The 20,242-nt window shown below is 32.5% G+C and overlaps 3 protein-coding genes across 9 annotated transcripts; 2 read left to right on the forward strand and 1 right to left on the reverse strand.

The window, feature by feature from the left end:
* Positions 1–1,877: 1,877 nt before the first annotated feature.
* LOC112750734 (uncharacterized) lies at positions 1,878–5,076 on the forward strand. Its single transcript, XM_025799556.3, has 5 exons — positions 1,878–2,280; positions 2,586–2,621; positions 2,999–3,200; positions 3,836–3,914; positions 4,053–5,076. The coding sequence occupies exons 1-5, from the start codon at positions 2,099–2,101 to the stop codon at positions 4,175–4,177; spliced, it is 624 nt and encodes a 207-aa protein (XP_025655341.1). The 5' UTR covers positions 1,878–2,098; the 3' UTR covers positions 4,178–5,076.
* Positions 5,077–5,480: 404 nt separating this feature from the next.
* Positions 5,481–7,727, reverse strand: LOC112750733 (pentatricopeptide repeat-containing protein At3g47530). The gene is made up of 2 exons (XM_025799555.3): positions 6,615–7,727; positions 5,481–6,484 (listed from the first exon to the last, which is right to left on the reverse strand). Exons 1-2 carry the CDS (start codon positions 7,693–7,695, stop codon positions 5,811–5,813), a joined length of 1,755 nt encoding a protein of 584 aa, XP_025655340.1. The 5' UTR covers positions 7,696–7,727; the 3' UTR covers positions 5,481–5,810.
* A 212-nt stretch (positions 7,728–7,939) lies between these two features.
* Positions 7,940–18,984, forward strand: LOC112750735 (uncharacterized). 7 transcript variants are annotated; one of them, XR_011872267.1, is made up of 5 exons: positions 7,940–8,591; positions 8,678–8,722; positions 8,840–8,918; positions 9,564–9,689; positions 18,645–18,984. XR_011872267.1 is itself a non-coding variant. In XM_072216814.1 (4 exons), exons 1-4 carry the CDS (start codon positions 8,442–8,444, stop codon positions 9,608–9,610), a joined length of 321 nt encoding a protein of 106 aa, XP_072072915.1. In that variant the 5' UTR covers positions 7,940–8,441; the 3' UTR covers positions 9,611–11,853. The 7 variants fall into 7 exon arrangements, 5 of the variants coding, with proteins under 5 accessions (XP_072072915.1, XP_072072913.1, XP_072072912.1 ...); XR_011872265.1 differs by having other exon boundaries at positions 7,984–8,591; positions 8,675–8,722; XM_072216814.1 differs by lacking the exon at positions 18,645–18,984 and having other exon boundaries at positions 9,564–11,853.
* Positions 18,985–20,242: the final 1,258 nt, after the last annotated feature.

Here is a 20,242-nt window from a genome sequence, read left to right on the forward strand (position 1 = left end):
TAGAACCTTCACCAAAAATTGTCAATTTCTCATATTCAAGATCACTATTTTCGTTGCAAATAATACAGAACATTAATTCAATTTTGGCGACGCTGGGAGGAGATGACGAAAATGCATCACTAGGAGGAGAACAGAGCAGAGATGCTGAGAGAAGAAGACGAAGATACGACATTTGAAAAAAGAAGGAACTCAACGTTGAAGAAGTTGTGGTTGCAAAAAATATAGAGGACTCAAAATTGCTACTTTCTGAAGCCAAAAACCTCCCGAAGAAGAAGAAGAAAAAGATGAGGGGAGGAGAAGATGGAGCTCGCGACAGCAAAAGGAGGAACCACCATTAATACACAAAAGAGAGAGAAGAACGACAGAGATGAGAGAGATATCAATAGGAAAGAAGAGGAAGGAGAAAAGTGCGAAGAGGGAGAAGTGAAAGAGAGAGGGACGATTAAAGAAGATAGGGTAGAAGGAAGAGAGAGAGTGCGGAAAGGGGAGGGTGCTGCAGCAATGGGGTTCACGGTTTAGATGAAGATGAAGAGGATGAGACTCACTAAGGGTAGTTTGGGAATTTTATGTAATTATTTAGGGTTTGGGTAATTTTGCTTGCGAAATCAATTTTTTATGGGTACAAACAGTAATTTTTATCTTCTATGAGTAGATATGTCAGCGTTTTCAACTTTTATAGATAAAAATGATAGTTTACTCAAAACAAAAAAGACAGTGTTTGTTTGAGCGTCATTATTTTGATAAAAGAAATATTTTTTAATGAAAAAAGATCTTTTTTATTTTTTAGCGTGTTTGGCAAATTTCTAGTAGTAAAAATAAAAGTACTAGAAAAATAAAAAATATATTTTTTGAGAAGCTATAATTTACATCTTTTTTTAAAAGATATTTTTTTCTTAAAACAAAGATGTTTTTCATGTAATAAATAAATAAATAAGTACTTTTATTTTGTTATACCCAAACATAATTGATAGATAAAAAGATTTTTTTGTATGAGATATCGAAACATAAAATTATTTTTAAGTGCTTGTTTGGGCGCCATTATTTTGATAAAAAAATCTTTTTTCAATGAAAAAGATCTTTTTACTTTTTTTTTTATTTTTTAGTGTGTTTGGCAAATTTTTAGTAGTAAAAGTAAAAGCACTAAAAAAATAAAAAAACATCGTTTTTGAGAAGTTGTAATTTACATCTTTTTTTAAAAGATCTTTTTTCCTTAAAAAAAAGATATCTTTTTGTAATAGATAAACAAAAAAGTACTTTTATATTTTTTATACCCAAATATAATTGATAAATAAAAAAAATCTTTTTGTATGAGATACCCGTACATAAAATTACTTTTACTTTTCCATAAAATCTTTTAAAAAAAGATAACTCGAAAATAGATTTTTTTTTTTAAAAAACTCACCCAAACAAGCCCTTACGTTTTTATAAGATCTTTTTAAAAAAAAATAATTAAAAAAAATCTTTTCTTAAAAACTCACTTAAACAAGTCCAAAAGATATTGGCTCTGGTAGTCTAGTACATATACCTATGAACTATAAAGAAAATACTATATATAGTGTCTATGGTAATATAAGGAAAAAAATCAACATAATTATTACAAAAATATAATATTAAATCTTGTAAAATATTGACAAATTTTACTAAAATTAATTATTAATTGTTATCACATCTCCTTATTAATATATAATACTTTTATAAATGTCATTGAGAAAAGGAACACAAAGACTGTTATGCTACAAGCCTAAAACGCACTAGTGCACCACTTCAATATGTTTGGCGCTAGCGATAATAATGATAATGATTAACCATTTTGATATTAAAAATGGACAATTATTTTAAAATATTAATTTATGACTTCTAAATAGATATTTTAAAATAGAAAGAATAGCAAAATGCTATTTGTTCATTAAGAAAAAAGATATTAGAAAGAAGGAGGAAAAAGAAACACAAATTTGCATGTTATATATAATCAATGATGAGAGAGAAGAGTTAAAATTTTGGATCATTCTCGCGCAACTTCCTGGACTATAACTAATTAACTAGTCTCTTCTCTTACCCTACTATAGTGCTGTTGTGGGAGTTGAGAGACACGAGCACGATGAAAATGAAAAGTATTAGAGTTTTGCATGTACATGTCGCTATCGTACTCTTCTTGGTTTGTTCCCAGAATTCTATGGCACACAGGAGATCAATGCTGTCCATTTCTAAAAAACCTGACCCAAATGATGCTATTGTCACCGCTCGTTGGCTGGTCTCTCAGAATTTCTGGGCAGTATTAAAGTACTCTCTCTCTCTCTCATTGCACACTTTCGCTATTTTCAAATTTTCATTGATGTTATTATCCTTTTTAGGGATGTCAACAGGATGGAGTGGGGGCGGAGGATGCCTTCTTGCTCCCCATTCCCAAACCCTGATTTGCTGAAAGGCAAGTCAAGAAATTAAGAAGTTCCATGACTACATAAAAATTCATCAAAATTTTCATGATGAACCAATTCTTGTCACTAGCTAATTATTTTTATTTAATTTATCTGCTTGTAAAGATCAAATCATGTATATTAACTCCACTTTTCCCCTTTTTTTGGCAGCACAATCTCAATTGATTTGGGTGGAGCACCTTGGGGGTAAGCATATCCTATATTTATACTTAGATACCTAGAATACATATAAAGTTTTCAAGTAGAATCAGAGTGCACTGAAAAATGTTCAAAGTCGCATGGCTATATATATATAATGAAAATAATAATATGTATATGCATGGTAGTAACCGTATCAGGCCAACAACTACATAGAACTTTCATCAAGATCATGTTAATCTCCTCATTCTCGTTTGCTGATTACTATAAATTTTAGTGCAACCATCCTTTTGAGTTAATCAATCTGCCAAATGTAAACTCTTATATAAATATTTTACATTCAATGTCTTGGTTTCCGTAGTTTTAATCTTGAATAAAAGTAAAAGAGGTTTCCTCACAGAAATCAATATATTGTCTAACTGCAGGAATGTGGTATCATTTAGTGATGGGATACCTGACCAAGGCACTGGCATCCCATACTTTTACTTGACAAATTTGGATCCAACAGTAAAAAATGCATTGAAAGACCAAAGAGCTTCCTTTACAGTCAGTGAATATCCTCTTGGGACCTGTGGCAAGATAGACCCAGAGAATCCTACTTGCTCAAAAATTACTCTAACTGGAAAGGTATGTGAAAAAATTAGAAAAAGAAACAGTTGAATCTGATTGTTCATTTTGGGTGATGACAAGTTTGTCCTCGTTTTATTAAGTCGTCTTCTGTGCTAATTAACTTTTAGTCTCCGAACATTTTAAATGTGCAAATACTTATGAATTTATGATGTATCAACACCTTTTCAGAAAAACTCTTTCACGGCCCCATAAGCCACAAAATATTGTGAATTCTTTTATTCTTGTTACCCTTTTGTCTTGAGTTGATCCTGTATCCCCTGCATATGGAGGACTGCCTCAACCGAGAGCGCTAAAGAATGTGATCATACTGAACAAAATGCTTTCCTTTTCACTTCCATACTGTTCTGCTAACTTCGTCTCACATGAAGTATTGTTTGATGCAGATCTTACCATACATTTCCTGCATATAGCAATGAATTTTATTATGCCGGAAAGGACCTTCATGTTATCCACATAATAAAAAGTTGTGACAAAGTTCCTATTTTGTTGAATGAGAAGTTAACTATTCATCCATAGTTCCAACTATTTTATGTCGGCTTTGCAGAACAGATATTCTTTCACAAAGGCAGAAAACATGATGAAATTGCTATTGGTTTGTATGAGAACTTGACAAGTCTTCTTTTATGTTTTAGCTGATATTGGTTGATGAAAAGTCCAAAGAGGCTGAATTTGGCAGAAATGCATTGTTTTCCAAGCATTCAGAGATGAAAGGTAATCAGAGTATATAAGATAAGAGCATTTATTCTTTTCTTATGCTAGCCACTAGTTGCTAAGTTACACGTTCCATCTTACTCTCCTCCCTAATGCATTCTGAAATTTGATTCATTCTTTTTGTTGAAATGTGAACAGGCTGGCCTATGGATCATAACTTTCAAGTCTACAAATTGGAGATTGAAAATATATTCTTAATTGATTGGTTTGGTGGTCCAAAACCTTTAACAGTAGATGAGTACCTAAAATGGAAAGGACATTGAGATAGCATAGCTGTTATTTAGACCTCGCTCTCAACTAAATAAGCAAACTTATACAGGGATAAACAAACATCTATCTATCTATCTATTCTTATCACATAAAAGTTGATATAAACCTATTATAGAATAAACTTGTTAATGAAAAGAAACATAACTTCTTAGATTTGATTATATTTTATGATAAAGTATAGAAGGAAGTTTTCTAATATATAAATATATTAGAAAACATACATGAGTTAATATTTAAAAAGAGACTAACTTCACAAGACATTTGTTGATGTTGTATATTTTTCTTTGTTTTTTATTTTTAAATAATTATATTGAATTATATACAAATTACAAATATTTTTTATAAATGAGTCTTTTAAGTTTAATATTAATCTACATATTATCTAATTAATTTATGAACAATATAATACTTTTAAATTTATAGTATATAGTATAATCAATTTAGCTCTCCGCACATCGGATGGATTTGATGGAAGATGGACAAGGGGTGAAAGACAGAGGAATACCTAAGAGGACCATCCATGAGGTGGTCAAATGAGATCTACATGTAAACGGTCTCTCTGTAGATATGATACATGACAGAGCTCAATGGTGTCGTTTGATTCATGTAGCCGACCCCACCTAGTGGGACAAGGCTTTGTTGTTGTTGTTGTTGTTGCATCGGATGGATGGGAGTCTAGTATGTATTATTTTGATAGTTTAATCAGGTTTTGTCTTAAAAAGGTTCTAAATCAATTACAATCATGCCATCATGGAGAATTTGTCACTGCATGATGAATGTGTGCTCATTTATCTAATGCTGTTATGTTTATTAGCCCCTAAGAAAGCCAGTCTATAAGGCCTTTTTACCTAATTCGAGATTGATTAAATAGAACTTCAAAATCTTATGTTCATATTTATGTCTCATTCTTCACTAAACCCTAAACCCTAAACCCGTTTTGTCTTAAAAAGGTTCTAAATCAATTACAATCATGCCATCATGGAGAATTTGTCACTGCATGATGAATGTGTGCTCATTTATCTAATGCTGTTATGTTTATTAGCCCCTAAGAAAGCCAGTCTATAAGGCCTTTTTACCTAATTCGAGATTGATTAAATAGAACTTCAAAATCTTATGTTCATATTTATGTCTCATTCTTCACTCTTTTTTTTTCCCACCTCCCTTCATAGTGCTGTATTAGGTAATAGTTTGTAGTAAGGATTTTTAAGGCTTTTATCGGTTTATACACCAAAAGAGAAAAGAAATCTAAATAAATTGGAGATACAGCACAAAGAAAATTACCGGGAAGTAAGGATATATCTGCTAATTTTGTCTCCAATAAGCATTGCCATTGAGTAATATTGACAACAATTTCAAGTATTAGCTGCCGTTGATTGAACCTGAGCAAGCCCTCTGATATACCTTTTTCAAAAGCATTGAACCTTAGCTCCAATCGGATCCTCTTTGGAGATGGAGAAGAAATGTGATCATTTTATTGATTGAAATCAGATATTCAATGAGCAGAGATTAACAATGAATGTGCTTCTTCTCTAGCATCCACCATTGGGAAGAACTTTGGAAATGCAGAAGGAATTCATGCCATTACATTGGCAGAAAGAATATATCTAACAAGCAGAAGATTAACAATCAAAATATTTCATCTCTAAACTGTCCACTTATCTCTCTTTGTAACCAACTATGCCCTGAAGGTTTTTTCATTCTCTTTTCACTCATGAACTTCCTAACTTCTTCTGCATGTTCCCATTTGTCCTTAGATGCATAAGTGTTTGCTAGAAGCACATAATTTCCTGAATCCTCAGGGTCAATCATGGTGAGATGTCTAGCAGCTGTCTCACCCAATTCCACATTGCCATAAACCCTGCAAGCTGCTAATAAAGAACCCCAGGTGGTTGCATCGGTGCTTGCATTCTGCTCTATGAGACAGTATGCCCTTTCAAGTTGCCCAGCCCTCCCAAGCAGATCTACCATGCAAGCATAATGCTCGGGTAAGGGCTGAATACCAAATACCTCAGTCATAGTCCGAAAATACCTACAACCTTCGTCGACGAGAGCTGAAGAACTACATGCATTGAGAAGACCCACGAATGTAACCTGGTTTGGCTGCAATCCTTCCTTCTGCATCTTTAGGAAAAGATCTATAGCATCTTGTGATTTCCCATGCTCAGCAAAGGCTGCAATCATTGCACTATAGCTATACACATCTCTGTATTTCATTCTACTGAATTCCGTCCAAGCTAAGTTTATGTTTCCACATTTGGAATGCATGTGGATCAATGAATTGGATATAATACATATCCTATCTGAAATGAAAGAACAATTGGTCGAAACCCAATTAAACAAGAGCGCGAAGGTTAGTATCAAGAAGTTCAAGCTAAAGAGATTGAGTTGACACTAAAGTGCAGAAAACAAAGTAATAATAGAAGGATATACCATAAATACTCTCCTCAACATGTTCTGTCAATGTACTTGACATTTGAATATCCCTAAGTTGTGCACATGCTGATAAAGCACCCACCATTGCCACCTCAGTGATTTTAATTTTTGATTGCCTCATTTCCTTATACATGTCAATAGCTTCCTTTGCATACCCATTTTGGGCATAACAAGCCAGCATTGCTGCACATGCTGACGGATCACGTGGCGTTGATATCCTATCAAACACTCTTTTTGCTTCACTTACGTTACCAAACTTCCCATAACCAGCTATCATTGCTACCCACGTGACCACACTCTTGTTCTCCTCGTCCATGGCATCATACAATTTCTTGGCTGATTTCATGTCGCCACTATTTGCATACCCTGCAACCATAGTAGTCCAAGTAAAAGAATTCTTCTCCCCCATGTTATCAAACAACCACCTCGCATGAATCATCATCCCCGCCTTGGCATACCCACAAATCATTGCCGTCCATGCAACTAGGTCTCTATCACACATCCCGTCAAACACCACCCTTGCATCGAAAACACTACCAAACTTCGCATACATGTCAAGTAAAGCGGTTTGCACAAACTTGTTCCCCAAGAAACCTGACTGCACCACCCTAGCATGAACTTGTGTCCCTTCGAACGTGGCGGGGATACGTCCGCATGCATTGAGGACTGTGGAATAGGTGAACTCAGATGGCAAGACCCCATTTTGGTGCATCCTAGCATAGGTGGAAATTCCATGGCGAAATTGGGTACCAGATATAAACGCGCGAATAAGGGATGTCCAAAGGAAGGTGTTTGGGCAGTTTGGCATTTCATCAAACAGTTTGTGGGCATAGCAGAGATTAGATATTTCGGCATTAAGATAGAAAATCCTCAGAAACAAACGACCCAAGAAGTGATTGTATTGATGCGATTGGTGAGAGAGGAGTTTAAGAGCGAAGGCCTGGGTCTGTTTAAGATGAAGAATGGTTGTAGAAGTGTTGAGGAATTGCGTTAACAAAGGTGAAGCTTTTGGGGGTTGGGAATGTAATGAAGCGGTTCCTGTGTAAAACTTCATGCATAAATAAATAATAATAATCATTAAGTTAACTATATGGCAACAGATCTTATATTATATAGGAAAACTTTCCCCCGTGTGTGTGTGTGTGTGTGTATATATATATATATATATATATATATATATATATATAATATTTTTTTTTTACCAAAGATAGGATTCGAACCCGCAACCTCTTAATTGAATATGGAGAGACTATGCCATTTGAACTATAACTCATTGACTTCCTCCTGTGTATATATTTCAATAATTTTTAATAATTAATTTTAATTATAAAAAATATATATCCTATTCTATTCTATAACCATCCTTGAAAAGAGAGTTTCTCCCCTAGTGAAAATCCAAATTGAAAAAAAGATTCATTCCCATCATTTACGTTGTCCTTCCATTATCAATTTCTTCTTCATCATCATCTTTACTTCCTCCTCCTCCTATTTAGTTCGTTTCTCTGTTCTCTAATACTATTTTTCGATCTCTTTTTCTTTTTCATTCTTTTTGTTCCTAATCTAACTTGAAGGTGGAGATTATAGAGTTTCAAGGCAGTTGATGTCACTGTACCTTATGGCTCCAACCTTAAGGGGAGTCGTCGCGGTGGAAGGGACAACAGCAGTGGTGGTAGGAATTACCAAGGTGGATGCGGTGGCGACGACGGCTATGGTGGTGGAGGAGTCTAAGGCAGCATGGGTCCCAGTGGTCGCGGTGGAGTTCGTCGTGGTGGTGGATAAGGTGGAGGATGTGATGACGGTCGTGCATGCTACAGCCGTGGTAGAATGGGTCAAGGATTGCAACCAGGGAGGAGGCGGATGCAGAGGCAGGTTTGGCGGCGTTTGTGCCGGCGGAAGCTGCTAGCCTGCTACAACTATAGGCATTTCTGGGCATTTTGCAACAGACTTCCCAACAAGCTCTATGAGAAAATGAAAGTATAAGATTTTAATATATCCCTGCTCATACTTCTCTTTTTTTTTTAATATTATTTTTGTTTATTTAAATTGTATCTTCATAGCAGGTAGCAGCACCAGATTACTCTCAAGGGACGCGCTCCCACCTAGGGGTATTTCTTTTTTCTTTTTGTAATGACAGATTCATAATGATTTGCGATGATGAGTTGTGTGTGTTCCTTACTATTTGATCTGATGTAAATGTCTGTATTGTTGTTGTTGTTGTGCAGAGGCGTCTATCTCCTTGGATGCAGAAAATCCAGAACCGTAAAAATTGTTGCCAGAATTCTAATTGCCCTTCGCCGAAAGGTCTTAACCTGTTTTCTTCTTATCTTCAATTTTGCATCCAATAAGAGCAAGTAAGATTTCTAAGTAATGCAGCATGAATTGTTCGTTTTTTCTTTGGTGTTTGATGTCCTGGCTTCTGTAATTTCAGAATAATTTAGGAACTAAGATAAAAGAAGATCTTTCTGCAGCTACTGTGCAAGTTTATATCCACTCTATTGTGTTTCTATTAATTATTTTGTTCAATTCCTTAAACTATATCTACTATATTCATCGCCCTTTAAGGTAGTGAGTTTCAATTTTAGATTTTTGGGTCTTTCCTCTTCTAAAATTGGGTCAAATTTTTTTTTTCACGACCCATTTCAGCTTTGTTGCTTTCAAATGAAACTTTGTAAATTTCATGTTTATGTTAACTCTGCTACATGATTCTGTTCTTCTCTCTGTGCTTAATATTGCATGCATCTTGGTTTGAATTAATATTGCATTGTAGCTAATATATTATATTCTTCTTCTCCCTGCATAAACAATCTTTTACTGTAGAAAAAACTTTTTGAAAATTAATGAAAATTGGACTGAGATAAATTTACCATAAATACATTATGATTTAATCAACTAGCAGTATTTGACATGATAGAAACTAAACTATATCTACTGTTGTTTTTGTTCAAGGTGAATCTGATCAGAATAAATTGAAAGGAGTTAAGTTGACCTACTGACAGCAAGTAGCAACTATACGCCTGGTTTATCCTACACCACCCGCTCTACCTTTTTTACTTTGTGCTTTGGCATCGTCAGGTAATGTTCTATTTGTTGTATTGCTGTTGGATTCCTTTATAATGTTTGTTGCATGGCTCTCATATAAGGATAGATCTCATACAAGGATAGATCTCAAATGTTATTAGTGGTTTCAACATAGGAAAGCTAGGGTGTCAGCATTTGCTCTATGTCCTTCTGGAGGTCCTTGCACCATTTTCTCCAACTGTAACACAATTTAGCATCCATAGCTTTAGAAATAATTAACCAATGACTAAAGCACAACATAGTTTTAGCTTCATAGTGATCACCAAGTCCTGCTGCTGTTGATCATTACAAGTCAAAAGGAATATAACCAAGTCTCTCCCTATATATATATATATAGAAATATAGAAAATTTTCATTTGTGCTGTTTTATTGCTTCCCCAACCTTCATTTTCGTTTTATCCAATCAAGAGAAAAGTTAACATAAGGGAGGGTGATGTGCATGAAAAGTTTTTACACACTACAAAATTCAGTTATATAGTCTCAGCCAGTTGTAAATGAATTTATCAAGAAGAAAGACTTCACTGAAAATAAATTTTATAGATGAAGCATGTGATATTTTATTTCTATCAAAGATTCATTATCAGTCTTTCACTCCACAGCTTAAAGTATCATAGTTTAGCAAAGCAGATACCACATATGACCAATCCCCAATTTTTTTTAGACGAATTTTAAAATTCTCTATGATAGCTTCCTTGATAACTCCGCCTATGTTACACTTGCGGTACATACCCAGTCCCAAGCCCGGATAAAGGAGGAGGGTTGTGTTAGGTCTTCGACAACCAACATAAAAATATAGTCGAACCCCCATGACATAAATCAAAGACATTATTGCGCTAAAGCTAGGTCGTTGCCCAGAAGTAACGCGCTGTATGGCTCGAGTACGGTGTCAAATGAGCAAGAGCCGCTGCATCGGTGCCCGGATGTAGTGTTAAATGAGCAAGAGTTCTCGCATTTTCGTGAACGGACGAGGGTAAATAAGCTAGTTCACAAAGTAAAAGGTAAAGGTCGGAGTGACAGAAGGTTGAGATTTGGGACATGGAACATAGGCACTCTAACAGAAAAGTCCATGGAGGTGGTGGACACCATGACAAGGAGGAAGATTAACATTATGTGCCTACAAGAAACAAAATGGGTTGGTGCGAAGGCTAGGGAGTTGGATACTTCTGGCTTCAAACTTTGGTATACAGGAAAGGTGAAGAATAGGAATGGGGTTGGAATAATTGTAGATAAGCAGTGGAAGAAGGACGTAGTGGATGTCAAGAGGGTGGGAGATCGGATCATCTCTATCAAACTTGTGGTGGAGGAATGTGCTTTCCATGTGATTAGCGTCTATGCACCGCAAGTGGGTTCGGACGAACAACACAAGATAAGGTTTTGGGAGGATCTAGAGAGTTTGGTTCAAGACATACCTTTGGGAGATAAGATTTTCTTAGGAGGAGATTTAAATGGCCATGTTGGTAGAGAAGTGACTGGATATGGGAGTATTCACGGAGGCCATGGTTTCGGGGTGATCAATGCCGAGAATAAAACTCTTTTGGACTTTTCCTCAACCTTTAATCTTCTCATCGCAAATACATGTTTTAAAAAGAGAGACGAACATCTTATAACCTATAAGAGTGGCATGACAAGCTCTCAAATCGACTTCTTCCTGTTGAGGAGAGTCGACCGAAAATTTTACATTAGTTGTAAAATTATCCCGGGAGAGAATTTGACAACACAACATAGGGTGTTCGTCATGAATTTCTACGTTGAGCAAAAGTTGAGGAAAAGACATTATACGAAGAACCCAAGGACGAGGTGGTGGCGGATGAAAGGTGAGGAACAAAGAAGCTTCCTAAGACGGGTATGGGAAGAGGCAAAGTGGGATGGAAATGGAAGTGCGGAAGAGATGTGGAGGGAAATGGCAGAAGTTATTAGAAGAACAACAAAAGAAAGCTTTGGTGAATCTAAAGGAATATGACCAAGAGACAAGGAGTCCTGGTGGTGGAATGCCAGTGTACAAGAAAAGATAAAGATAAAAAGGGAGTGCTTTAAAGAGTGGTCTTTATGCTGCAACGCAGATAACTGGGAAAAATATAAGGCGGCTAAGAAAGAGACAAAAGTGGCTGTAAGTGAAGCAAGAATAAGAGCATATGAGGGTCTCTACCAGTCTTTGGACACAAAAGAAGGAGAAAAAGGTATATATAGAATCGCAAAGAGCCGTGAAAGAAGAACGAGAGATTTGGATCAAGTTAAGTGCATAAAGGATAAGGATGGAGAGGTGTTGGCTCAAGATGAGAAGATTAAGGAAAGGTGGAAGAGTTACTTCTACGAGTTATTTAATGAGGGATAGAAGACTCTTCCGAGCCTTGGTCGACTATGCACAAGGGAAGAAGATCAAAACTTTGACTACTATCGAAGAATTCGAGACTTCGAGGTAAAAGAGGCTCTAAAGCAGATGAAAAATGTCAAGGCAGTAGGACCTGATAATATTCCGATTGAGGTTTGGAAGGGTCTTGGAGAAAAAGGCATCAACTAGTTAACCAAGCTTTTTAATGAAATTTTAAGGTCAAAGAAGATGCCTGATGAGTGAAGAAAGAGCACCTTGGTACCTATCTACAAGAATAAGGGGGATATACAAAGTTGCGGAAACTATAGAGGGATCAAGCTTATAAGTCATACCATGAAGTTATGGGAAAGGGTGATAGAACGGAGGTTGAGAAAAGAGACACAAGTAACAGAGAACCAATTTGGATTCATGCCAGGCAGATCTACCACTGAAGCGGTATACCTTTTAAGAAGAATGATGGAGAGGTATCGTAGTAATAAAAGAGATCTACATATGGTGTTTATTGATTTAGAAAAAGCGTATGATAGGGTACCAAGGGAGGTCTTATGGAAGGTTTTAGAAAAGAGGAGGGTAAGGATCACATATATTCGTGCAATTAAAGACATGTATGATGGGGCCACAACTAGTGTGAAGACCCAAGGTGGTGTGACAGAGGAATTTCCTATTGGTATAGGATTACACCAGGGATCATCCTTAAGTCCATACCTTTTCACATTAGTCTTGGAAGTACTCACAGAGCACATCCAAGAGCCTGTGCCATGGTGCATGCTTTTTGCCGATGATATCGTCCTTATGGGAGAGTCAAGAGAAGACCTAAATAAGAAGTTGGAGTTATGGAGAGAAGCTTTAGAAGTGTATGGTCTGCGCATAAGCCGTAGCAAGACGGAATATATGGAATGTAAGTTTAGTCCGAGAAGGGAAAACTCTAATATAGAAGTGAAGATTGGAGAAAACACCCTACGAAAAGTTAAAAGTTTTAGGTATCTTGGGTGCATCATACAGGATAATGGAGAGATTGTACATGATGTAAATCATAGGATCCAAGCAGGGTGGTCAAAATGGCGGAGTGCATCTGGTTTTATATGCAACAAAAAAGTGCCTTTAAAACTTAAAGGTAAATTCTATCGCACCGCTATAAGACCGGCTATGCTTTATGATACGGAGTGTTGGGCGGCTAAAGGAGAGCACGAACATAAGCTGAGTGTGGCAGAGATGAAGATGTTGAGATGGATGAGTGGACATACGCGATTGAATAAAATAAGGAATGAAGATATAAGGGAGAGAGTTGGAGTAGCACCCATTGTGGAAAAGATGGTTGAATCGCGTCTTAGGTGGTCTGGACATGTGAGAAGAAGACCGATAGAACATCCAGTCAGGAGGGTGGATGAGATGGAAGATGGACAAGGGGCGAAAGGCAGAGGAGGACCTAAGAAGACCATCCATGAGGTGGTCAAACGAGATCTACATGTAAATGGTCTCTCTGTAGACATGACACATGACAGAGTACAATGGCGTCGTTTGATTCATGTAGCCAACCCTACTTAGTGGGACAAGGCTTTGTTGTTGTTGTTAATGTATAGCTCCCCTGCTGTTCAATTCTTCACCTTAGATCCTGTATATCTCTAATTCTCTATTTATTCTCATGTTATACTTGGTTTCCAATTTTTATTAAGCATATTTTCTTCAATTAAGATCTGTTTCATATATCATAATTTGATATTACCTTGTATCTAAATTTTAATTGTTCTTCATTGGTTGAGCATGTTGGAATTTTAATAGTGATATTTCTTTTTAGAAACTTCATTTCCTCTCTAAGAGGGTTCTTTATTTAGGTTTTGATGTAATTTGAAATCTATTGGATACTGGACTGGTAAGTGTTTTTAGTTGTGAGCTATTAATAATTAATTTGGTGTTGTAAAGTAACATGATAAGGATATTTATAAAAACTAGCTTCAATTTGGTTTATATCATGTTAAGTTTGTCTTCTCAAGTTTCAACCTATCCATTCTAATTGTGAGAAATTACTTCTCTTGATATGATGTGGTTAGCCCTGACAATAGATGGTTCAGATTTAGGCACTTCTAATTATTGTAAGGCTTTACACATAACTGCATCATAGTTTGCATACTTGCAAGACTATTTCCAATGATGAGTATTCATTTGTTTCTAGTATTATATAATTTGGTAGTTGTTTACTAAATAGTGAAATACTTCACATCTGATTAAACTATCTTTTATTGGTACTTTTCTTAAAACTACATTACTCTGATTTTATTTTACATTGTTATTGACTAAACTCATACAATTTAAAAGTTATTACTCTTTACATATAGAATGTGTAACAGTGTAAGTCATTTTTTTATAACTATAAAAGAATAGTGTTTTTTAATTTTGTTGCCTTATGATATTTAGTTATTAGTACAAGTTAAATACGCAAATTATGTATGCGTAAGAAAAAGAAACCCCCTCTAAAATAACATGTAAGTTACCCTTCATGATGTGTCACATTTTAAATGGTCATTACTTAACTATAGTTGGGTTATTTTGTAATTTATTATTTGAGATGGGTAATTGTATAATTTCTTAAAATATTAAAATTCTACCCCATTAATTGAAGCACGTTCTCACGTAATCTCTTTCTACAGTGCATCATTTCTTAACGGGTGGTTGAATTTCCATGGCTCGTAACTTCCCTGTTCTTCCCAGTATAGTCAACGCGGACTTCATTGCTATCTCTTGTCCTCTCACTCAATCCCCCCTTTCTTTTTTTTTTTTTTTTGCCATAAATCACTCTTTACCAACATCAACATCATTAATGGTTAGTTCAGTTATTAAATTTTTTCATTAAAAAAATATATATTTATTTAATTACAAGATGGAATATATATTCATATTTAAAATATAATATAATAAAATAAATCTATTTAAAATATTTAAAAGTATAATTAAAATCATGAATATATAAATATAATAATAAAATTTGTACTCTAAACAAGTAAACATATTTTTTATCATACATAAATTATTTAAAAAATAAATATATTATTAAAATTAATAATACAAATTTAAAATAATAAAATCCAATTTTTTACTGTATTTGTTATAATATTTTTATTCTTTTAATTTATAATTTATTAGTACTTTATTATTTAATTAATGATTAAACAAATTATTTTTATAAAAAATTATGTTTTGTATTATCTTATAGAAGAGACCAATATATTAGTTTAAAAAATAAAGTAAAAATAAAATTTTAAATAAAAAATATTTAATATTAAAATTTTTAAATATAAAAATAATTTGTATAAATATTTAAAAGATAAATATAAAATATATGCATAAAATAAATAAAACAGATAAAATGGAAGTACTCATGAAAAATAAATAATTATTTTTGTCTCTTTATTTATTTTAAACATGTATTTTATATTTATATCCTGAATATCTATATAATTTACTTTTGTATTTAAAAATTTTAATATTAACTATTTTTTATTTAAAATATCATTTTTACATTAATTTTTAAATTGGTATATTGGTCTCTTCTTTAAGATTATACAAAAAATATTTCTCATGAAAATAATTTATTTAATCATTAATTAAATAATAAATATTAATAAATTAAAAATTAAAAGAATAAAAATACTATAAAAATTACTTGTAAGAAAGTTGAATTTTATCATTTTAAATTTGTGTTATTAATTTTAACAATTTATATTTTTTTAAATAATTTATGTATGATAAAAGATATGTTTACTTGTTTAGAGTACAAATTTTATTATTATATTTGTATATTCCTGATTTTAATTATACTTTTAAGTACTCTTAATAGATTTATTTTATTATATTATATTATATTTTACATATGAATATATATTCCATATATTATTTTTAATGAAAAAAATTTAATAACCAAACTAACCATTAATTATATTGGTAAGGAATGATCCATGGTAAAAAAAAAAGAGATTGAGTGAGAGGACATGAGATAGCAATGAAGTCGGTGCTGACTATAGGTGCTGACTATACTGGGAAGAATGAAGAAGTTACAAGCCATGGAAATTCAACGACTCGTTAAGGAATGATGCACTGTAGAAAGAGATTGCGTGAGAACGTGCTTCAATTAATGGGATAGAATTTTAATATTTTAAGAAATTATACAATTACCCATCTCAAATAATAAATTACAAAATAACTCAACTATAGTTAAGTAATGACCAATTAAAATGTGACACATCATGAAGGGTAACTTACATGTTATTTTAGAGGGGGTTGGATAGAATTCACCTAATTCTAAACTATACTTATCATAAAACACAACTATTTGCTCATTGTTTTTTAAGGAAAAGATTCAAAAAAATGCATGGACGCAATGCAGTTGTTTGTTGGCATATATGTTCATCATATCTAATGTTTAATACTATTATATGTAATGTATACAATGAGAGCAATTTACCCTTTACTTTCTGAAGAGTAGTTTTTCTTTTTTTTAAGAAAAAAAAAATCTTTTTCAAGTGTGAAGTTTCAATAGGCTTGAATTCTTCTACCTTTTTAATTGTTGGTTTGAATTCTTCTCAGTAAGACCCATTCTCTCTATCTACTATCTTTTACGTTCTAATTTCTAAATACCATGAAATAGGTGCTCATTCTCATGATCTAAAGGTATTTAATTGTTTTAAAATATTTTGTAAGAGAAATAGTTAGTTTGAATTCGTTGTAGTTTACTTAATGCTTTCATTTTTTTAAATTTGTGGTTGTGTTGTTTCTCTTGGTTGGTCAAATAAAAAAGTTTTAATATTTCTCTTTTAATATATATTGAACATGAAATTGAAACTGTGGTGAAAGTGGATAGTACTATGAGTGTGAATAGAGGAATGATTAAAGGGAGAACCACTCACGGAAAAAAGAGAAAAGGGCAAGAATAGGTACTCTTATTTTTCCAAGTGCTCTGCAATCTGGATGCTTATAGTTTTTTTGTTTAATTCTTGAGTATAACAAATTGTGATTTTTCCTTCCTTTTAAATTTGTTCTTTTCATTATCTATATGTTATAATCTTGATACTATTTATATAAAAGTGGTTGTTGATCCAATTTTACCGAACTCTAAAGTATACAAATTTCAATCACTTTATGTTCTACATTTGTCCTTAATGCTCTATGGTTCACCAAAGCCACCCTCTTCCTTAGCAATTTGTAGCGAGATTAACATCTAACTAAGGTGCTTAAAGCCACAAAGTTGTTGATCCATGAAAGTTGCTATACAAATTAGTGAATTACTACTTATTGTAAAACATAAAAATCAAAGGGGATGTGCCATTGATACCAATTTTCTGGATTAATATCTATAGAGGACAAAGTTGGTTCTAACTTTTTTTTTGCTCCTTTTAGGAAGTTATTGCAGAATCTTCTTCTTCTTCTTATTATTATTACATTCAGATTTTTTTCTTCTTATTATTATTCGATTTATTGGCTAAAACATTTGAGATTGGTTAGTACCCGAGTTTTTAGAGAGATTTAAACTATGGATATAACTGAGTTTGAGAAAAAATTGTTTCTCGAAAGTGATGCTCAGCTAAGATGATTGAATATATCTTCAATGATAAGTGGTAATTGCATTGACTATATTATCTCTCTTTTATTCTTATAGTCTTTATGGTAGTTTAAGAATTATGATGGATGATATTTTATTTTGAGTTTCTTATGATGGGAAATTTTAAACTTTTTATTTTTCAGGCTAAGTCTATATAGATATGTAGATGTCATCTATTTTATGGATAAATATTTTTGTCAATATTTATTTTGTTTATAATTTTGGCTACCACCAAGACAAATTCTTAGTTATCAAATATTTTTATTAGTGAGCATCATGCTTATGATTTCTCTTTAATATCCTGTTTCTACCTCTTGATTGTTTGTAATTTTCATTGCCTTATGATTTACTTGAATAGCAATAGAGGTAATTTTTTAAGGTTCTATCCTCTTTGATTACGTTATATCCTGAGACGTGAATTGCACTTAGAAAATGAAAAAATAGGATTAATTATGAATAATTCAAATTTATCTTATAATAATGATATTTTTAGTGCATTTATAAACGAAAATCATCTTATGGATAATGTTTTCTGTATTTTTTGTTCTTATTTGATTAATTGCATTTTCTCTACTTCCTTTGGTGAAATTATTATATTGCACTATGAGTAGATCTCAACTCTTTGAGGCATTGACCAATGAGTAATAGTTTAAATGGCATAATCTCCCCATATTCATCTAAGAGATTGCGGGTTCGAGTCTTCATATCTTTGGTAAAAAAAAAAAAACCTCTTTGAGGCATTGAAAATGTTAAATTATACAGTTGGTCCTATACTTTCAGTGAAATTACAAATTGGTCTTTACACTTTAAAAGTTTGTAATTGAGCCTCTAAAGAGAATTAAAATTTTTAATTTAGTCTCTGTCCCTCAAAAAGTGTTGATTTAATAGAATATTCTCAGAATATGCTGAGAATATTTTGTTTTAAAGTGTAAAAACTAATTTACAATTTTACTAAAAATGTGGACTAACGATGTAATTTAACACATTGAAAAACTATGATTTTCGGTGTTGATGTTAATTTTGATTACAGGAGGACAAAAGTTCAAACTTGATGGTTTTGAATTCCAGTTGGTTTGGAGAGTTTATACTCAATGAACGCAAGTCAACATACCTTCAATGACAGCTTTAGGATCCATACTGCGTCAAATTGTAATGATAATGTATTGTAGAAGTTGTGTTTTTAGGATTGTTTATGATCTTTGTAAAAAATGTGTTTTATCATTGAAAGAATTTTGCCTTTACTATATGTATCAACTAAATTTTTTTTTATGCTTTTTGGTTTTCCTGTCTTGAAAATAAATGGTTGAAGATAATATATTACAATTAATTTATGATTGATATATTTATATCATGATTATTTTATCTTTAAATTTATTTATTTCTCGCATTATTTTTTTATTTATAATGGTCCCTCTAAAATTAATTATAAATTTATAATACACTTTCAAATTATATAAGATTTTGAATATTATATACAATGACAAAATAAAATACTTTAAGTAACAACAAAAAAATATGGTAAGTTATAATAATAGTTAAAATTTTTAAACAGTTTCATTAATTTAAGTGTTTACATATTTATTATTGTATTTTATTTTCTAATTTTAAGTTACTAATTTTTGGTGACTATTTTAAGTTACTAATTAATTCTATTCTAAGTCATACAGTAAAAAAATTTATGTGTATAATTAATAACTTTTTTATATCCTATTATTTTATTTATATATGTAAATTATCAATGTTTCTTAACGTACTTATCTTTATATCATAATTGATACGTGATATATTTTAAAAAAAATTTTAAAATCTTAAATTTTCATCTTAATTTTTAAATAAAAAAGTATTAAGTCTTTTCAATAATTTCAAAAATAATATATTTAATTTTTTTTAAATATTAAGAAAATAATTAATATGTCAAATAATTATTCATTGTATTCTATAATAAACTATATCAATGAAACTTTGTTATTAGTCGTTAAAATAAATTATAATTGATAATTTTATATATTTATATTATTTATACTCATAAAAAGATGTCATTATGTCGACCTAAAATATTATTATTTACATGGACAATGAAATTTATATGTTGAATTCTGATAAAATTTTTTTTTTACAATAAACATGTAAAATTCGATTTTTATTTCTTAATTCCATTGGCATAAATTAGCATGCTTATGACAATAACTATTTCATAATGTTTATGATGCTCATAGTGGTTATTTATGGCTCAGTAAGAAGATGTTTAGTTGGGAGGATAGGGGTAATTGGCTTTGGCTTTGGCGTCAACATGTTCCGGAAAAGCACAAATTTTTGGCCTGGCTATGTCTTCGGGAGGCTCTTCCTACTGCTGCATTTCGTTTTAGAAGGGGCATTTCGCACACGGATAGCTGTCGTCGGTTTTACATTGTATTCGGGATTGTCCAAAAGCCCAACTTGTTTGGCAAGCTTTAGGGATCTTCGATCAACCAGTGAATTTGATGAGTTGGTTCTTACATAATAGCAAACAGCGCCCCTTTAGATTCTTTTCTGGTCTCTGGTGGATTTGGTGTTCGAGAAACAACGAGATCTTTCATCTAGAAAAGGAGCTCCGAAATATTTTTGAGTTGCAACGACTATCTATCCCCT

This window comes from Arachis hypogaea, chromosome 15 (assembly GCF_003086295.3).
Source record: "Arachis hypogaea cultivar Tifrunner chromosome 15, arahy.Tifrunner.gnm2.J5K5, whole genome shotgun sequence".
Classification (NCBI taxonomy): Eukaryota; Viridiplantae; Streptophyta; class Magnoliopsida; order Fabales; family Fabaceae; genus Arachis; species Arachis hypogaea.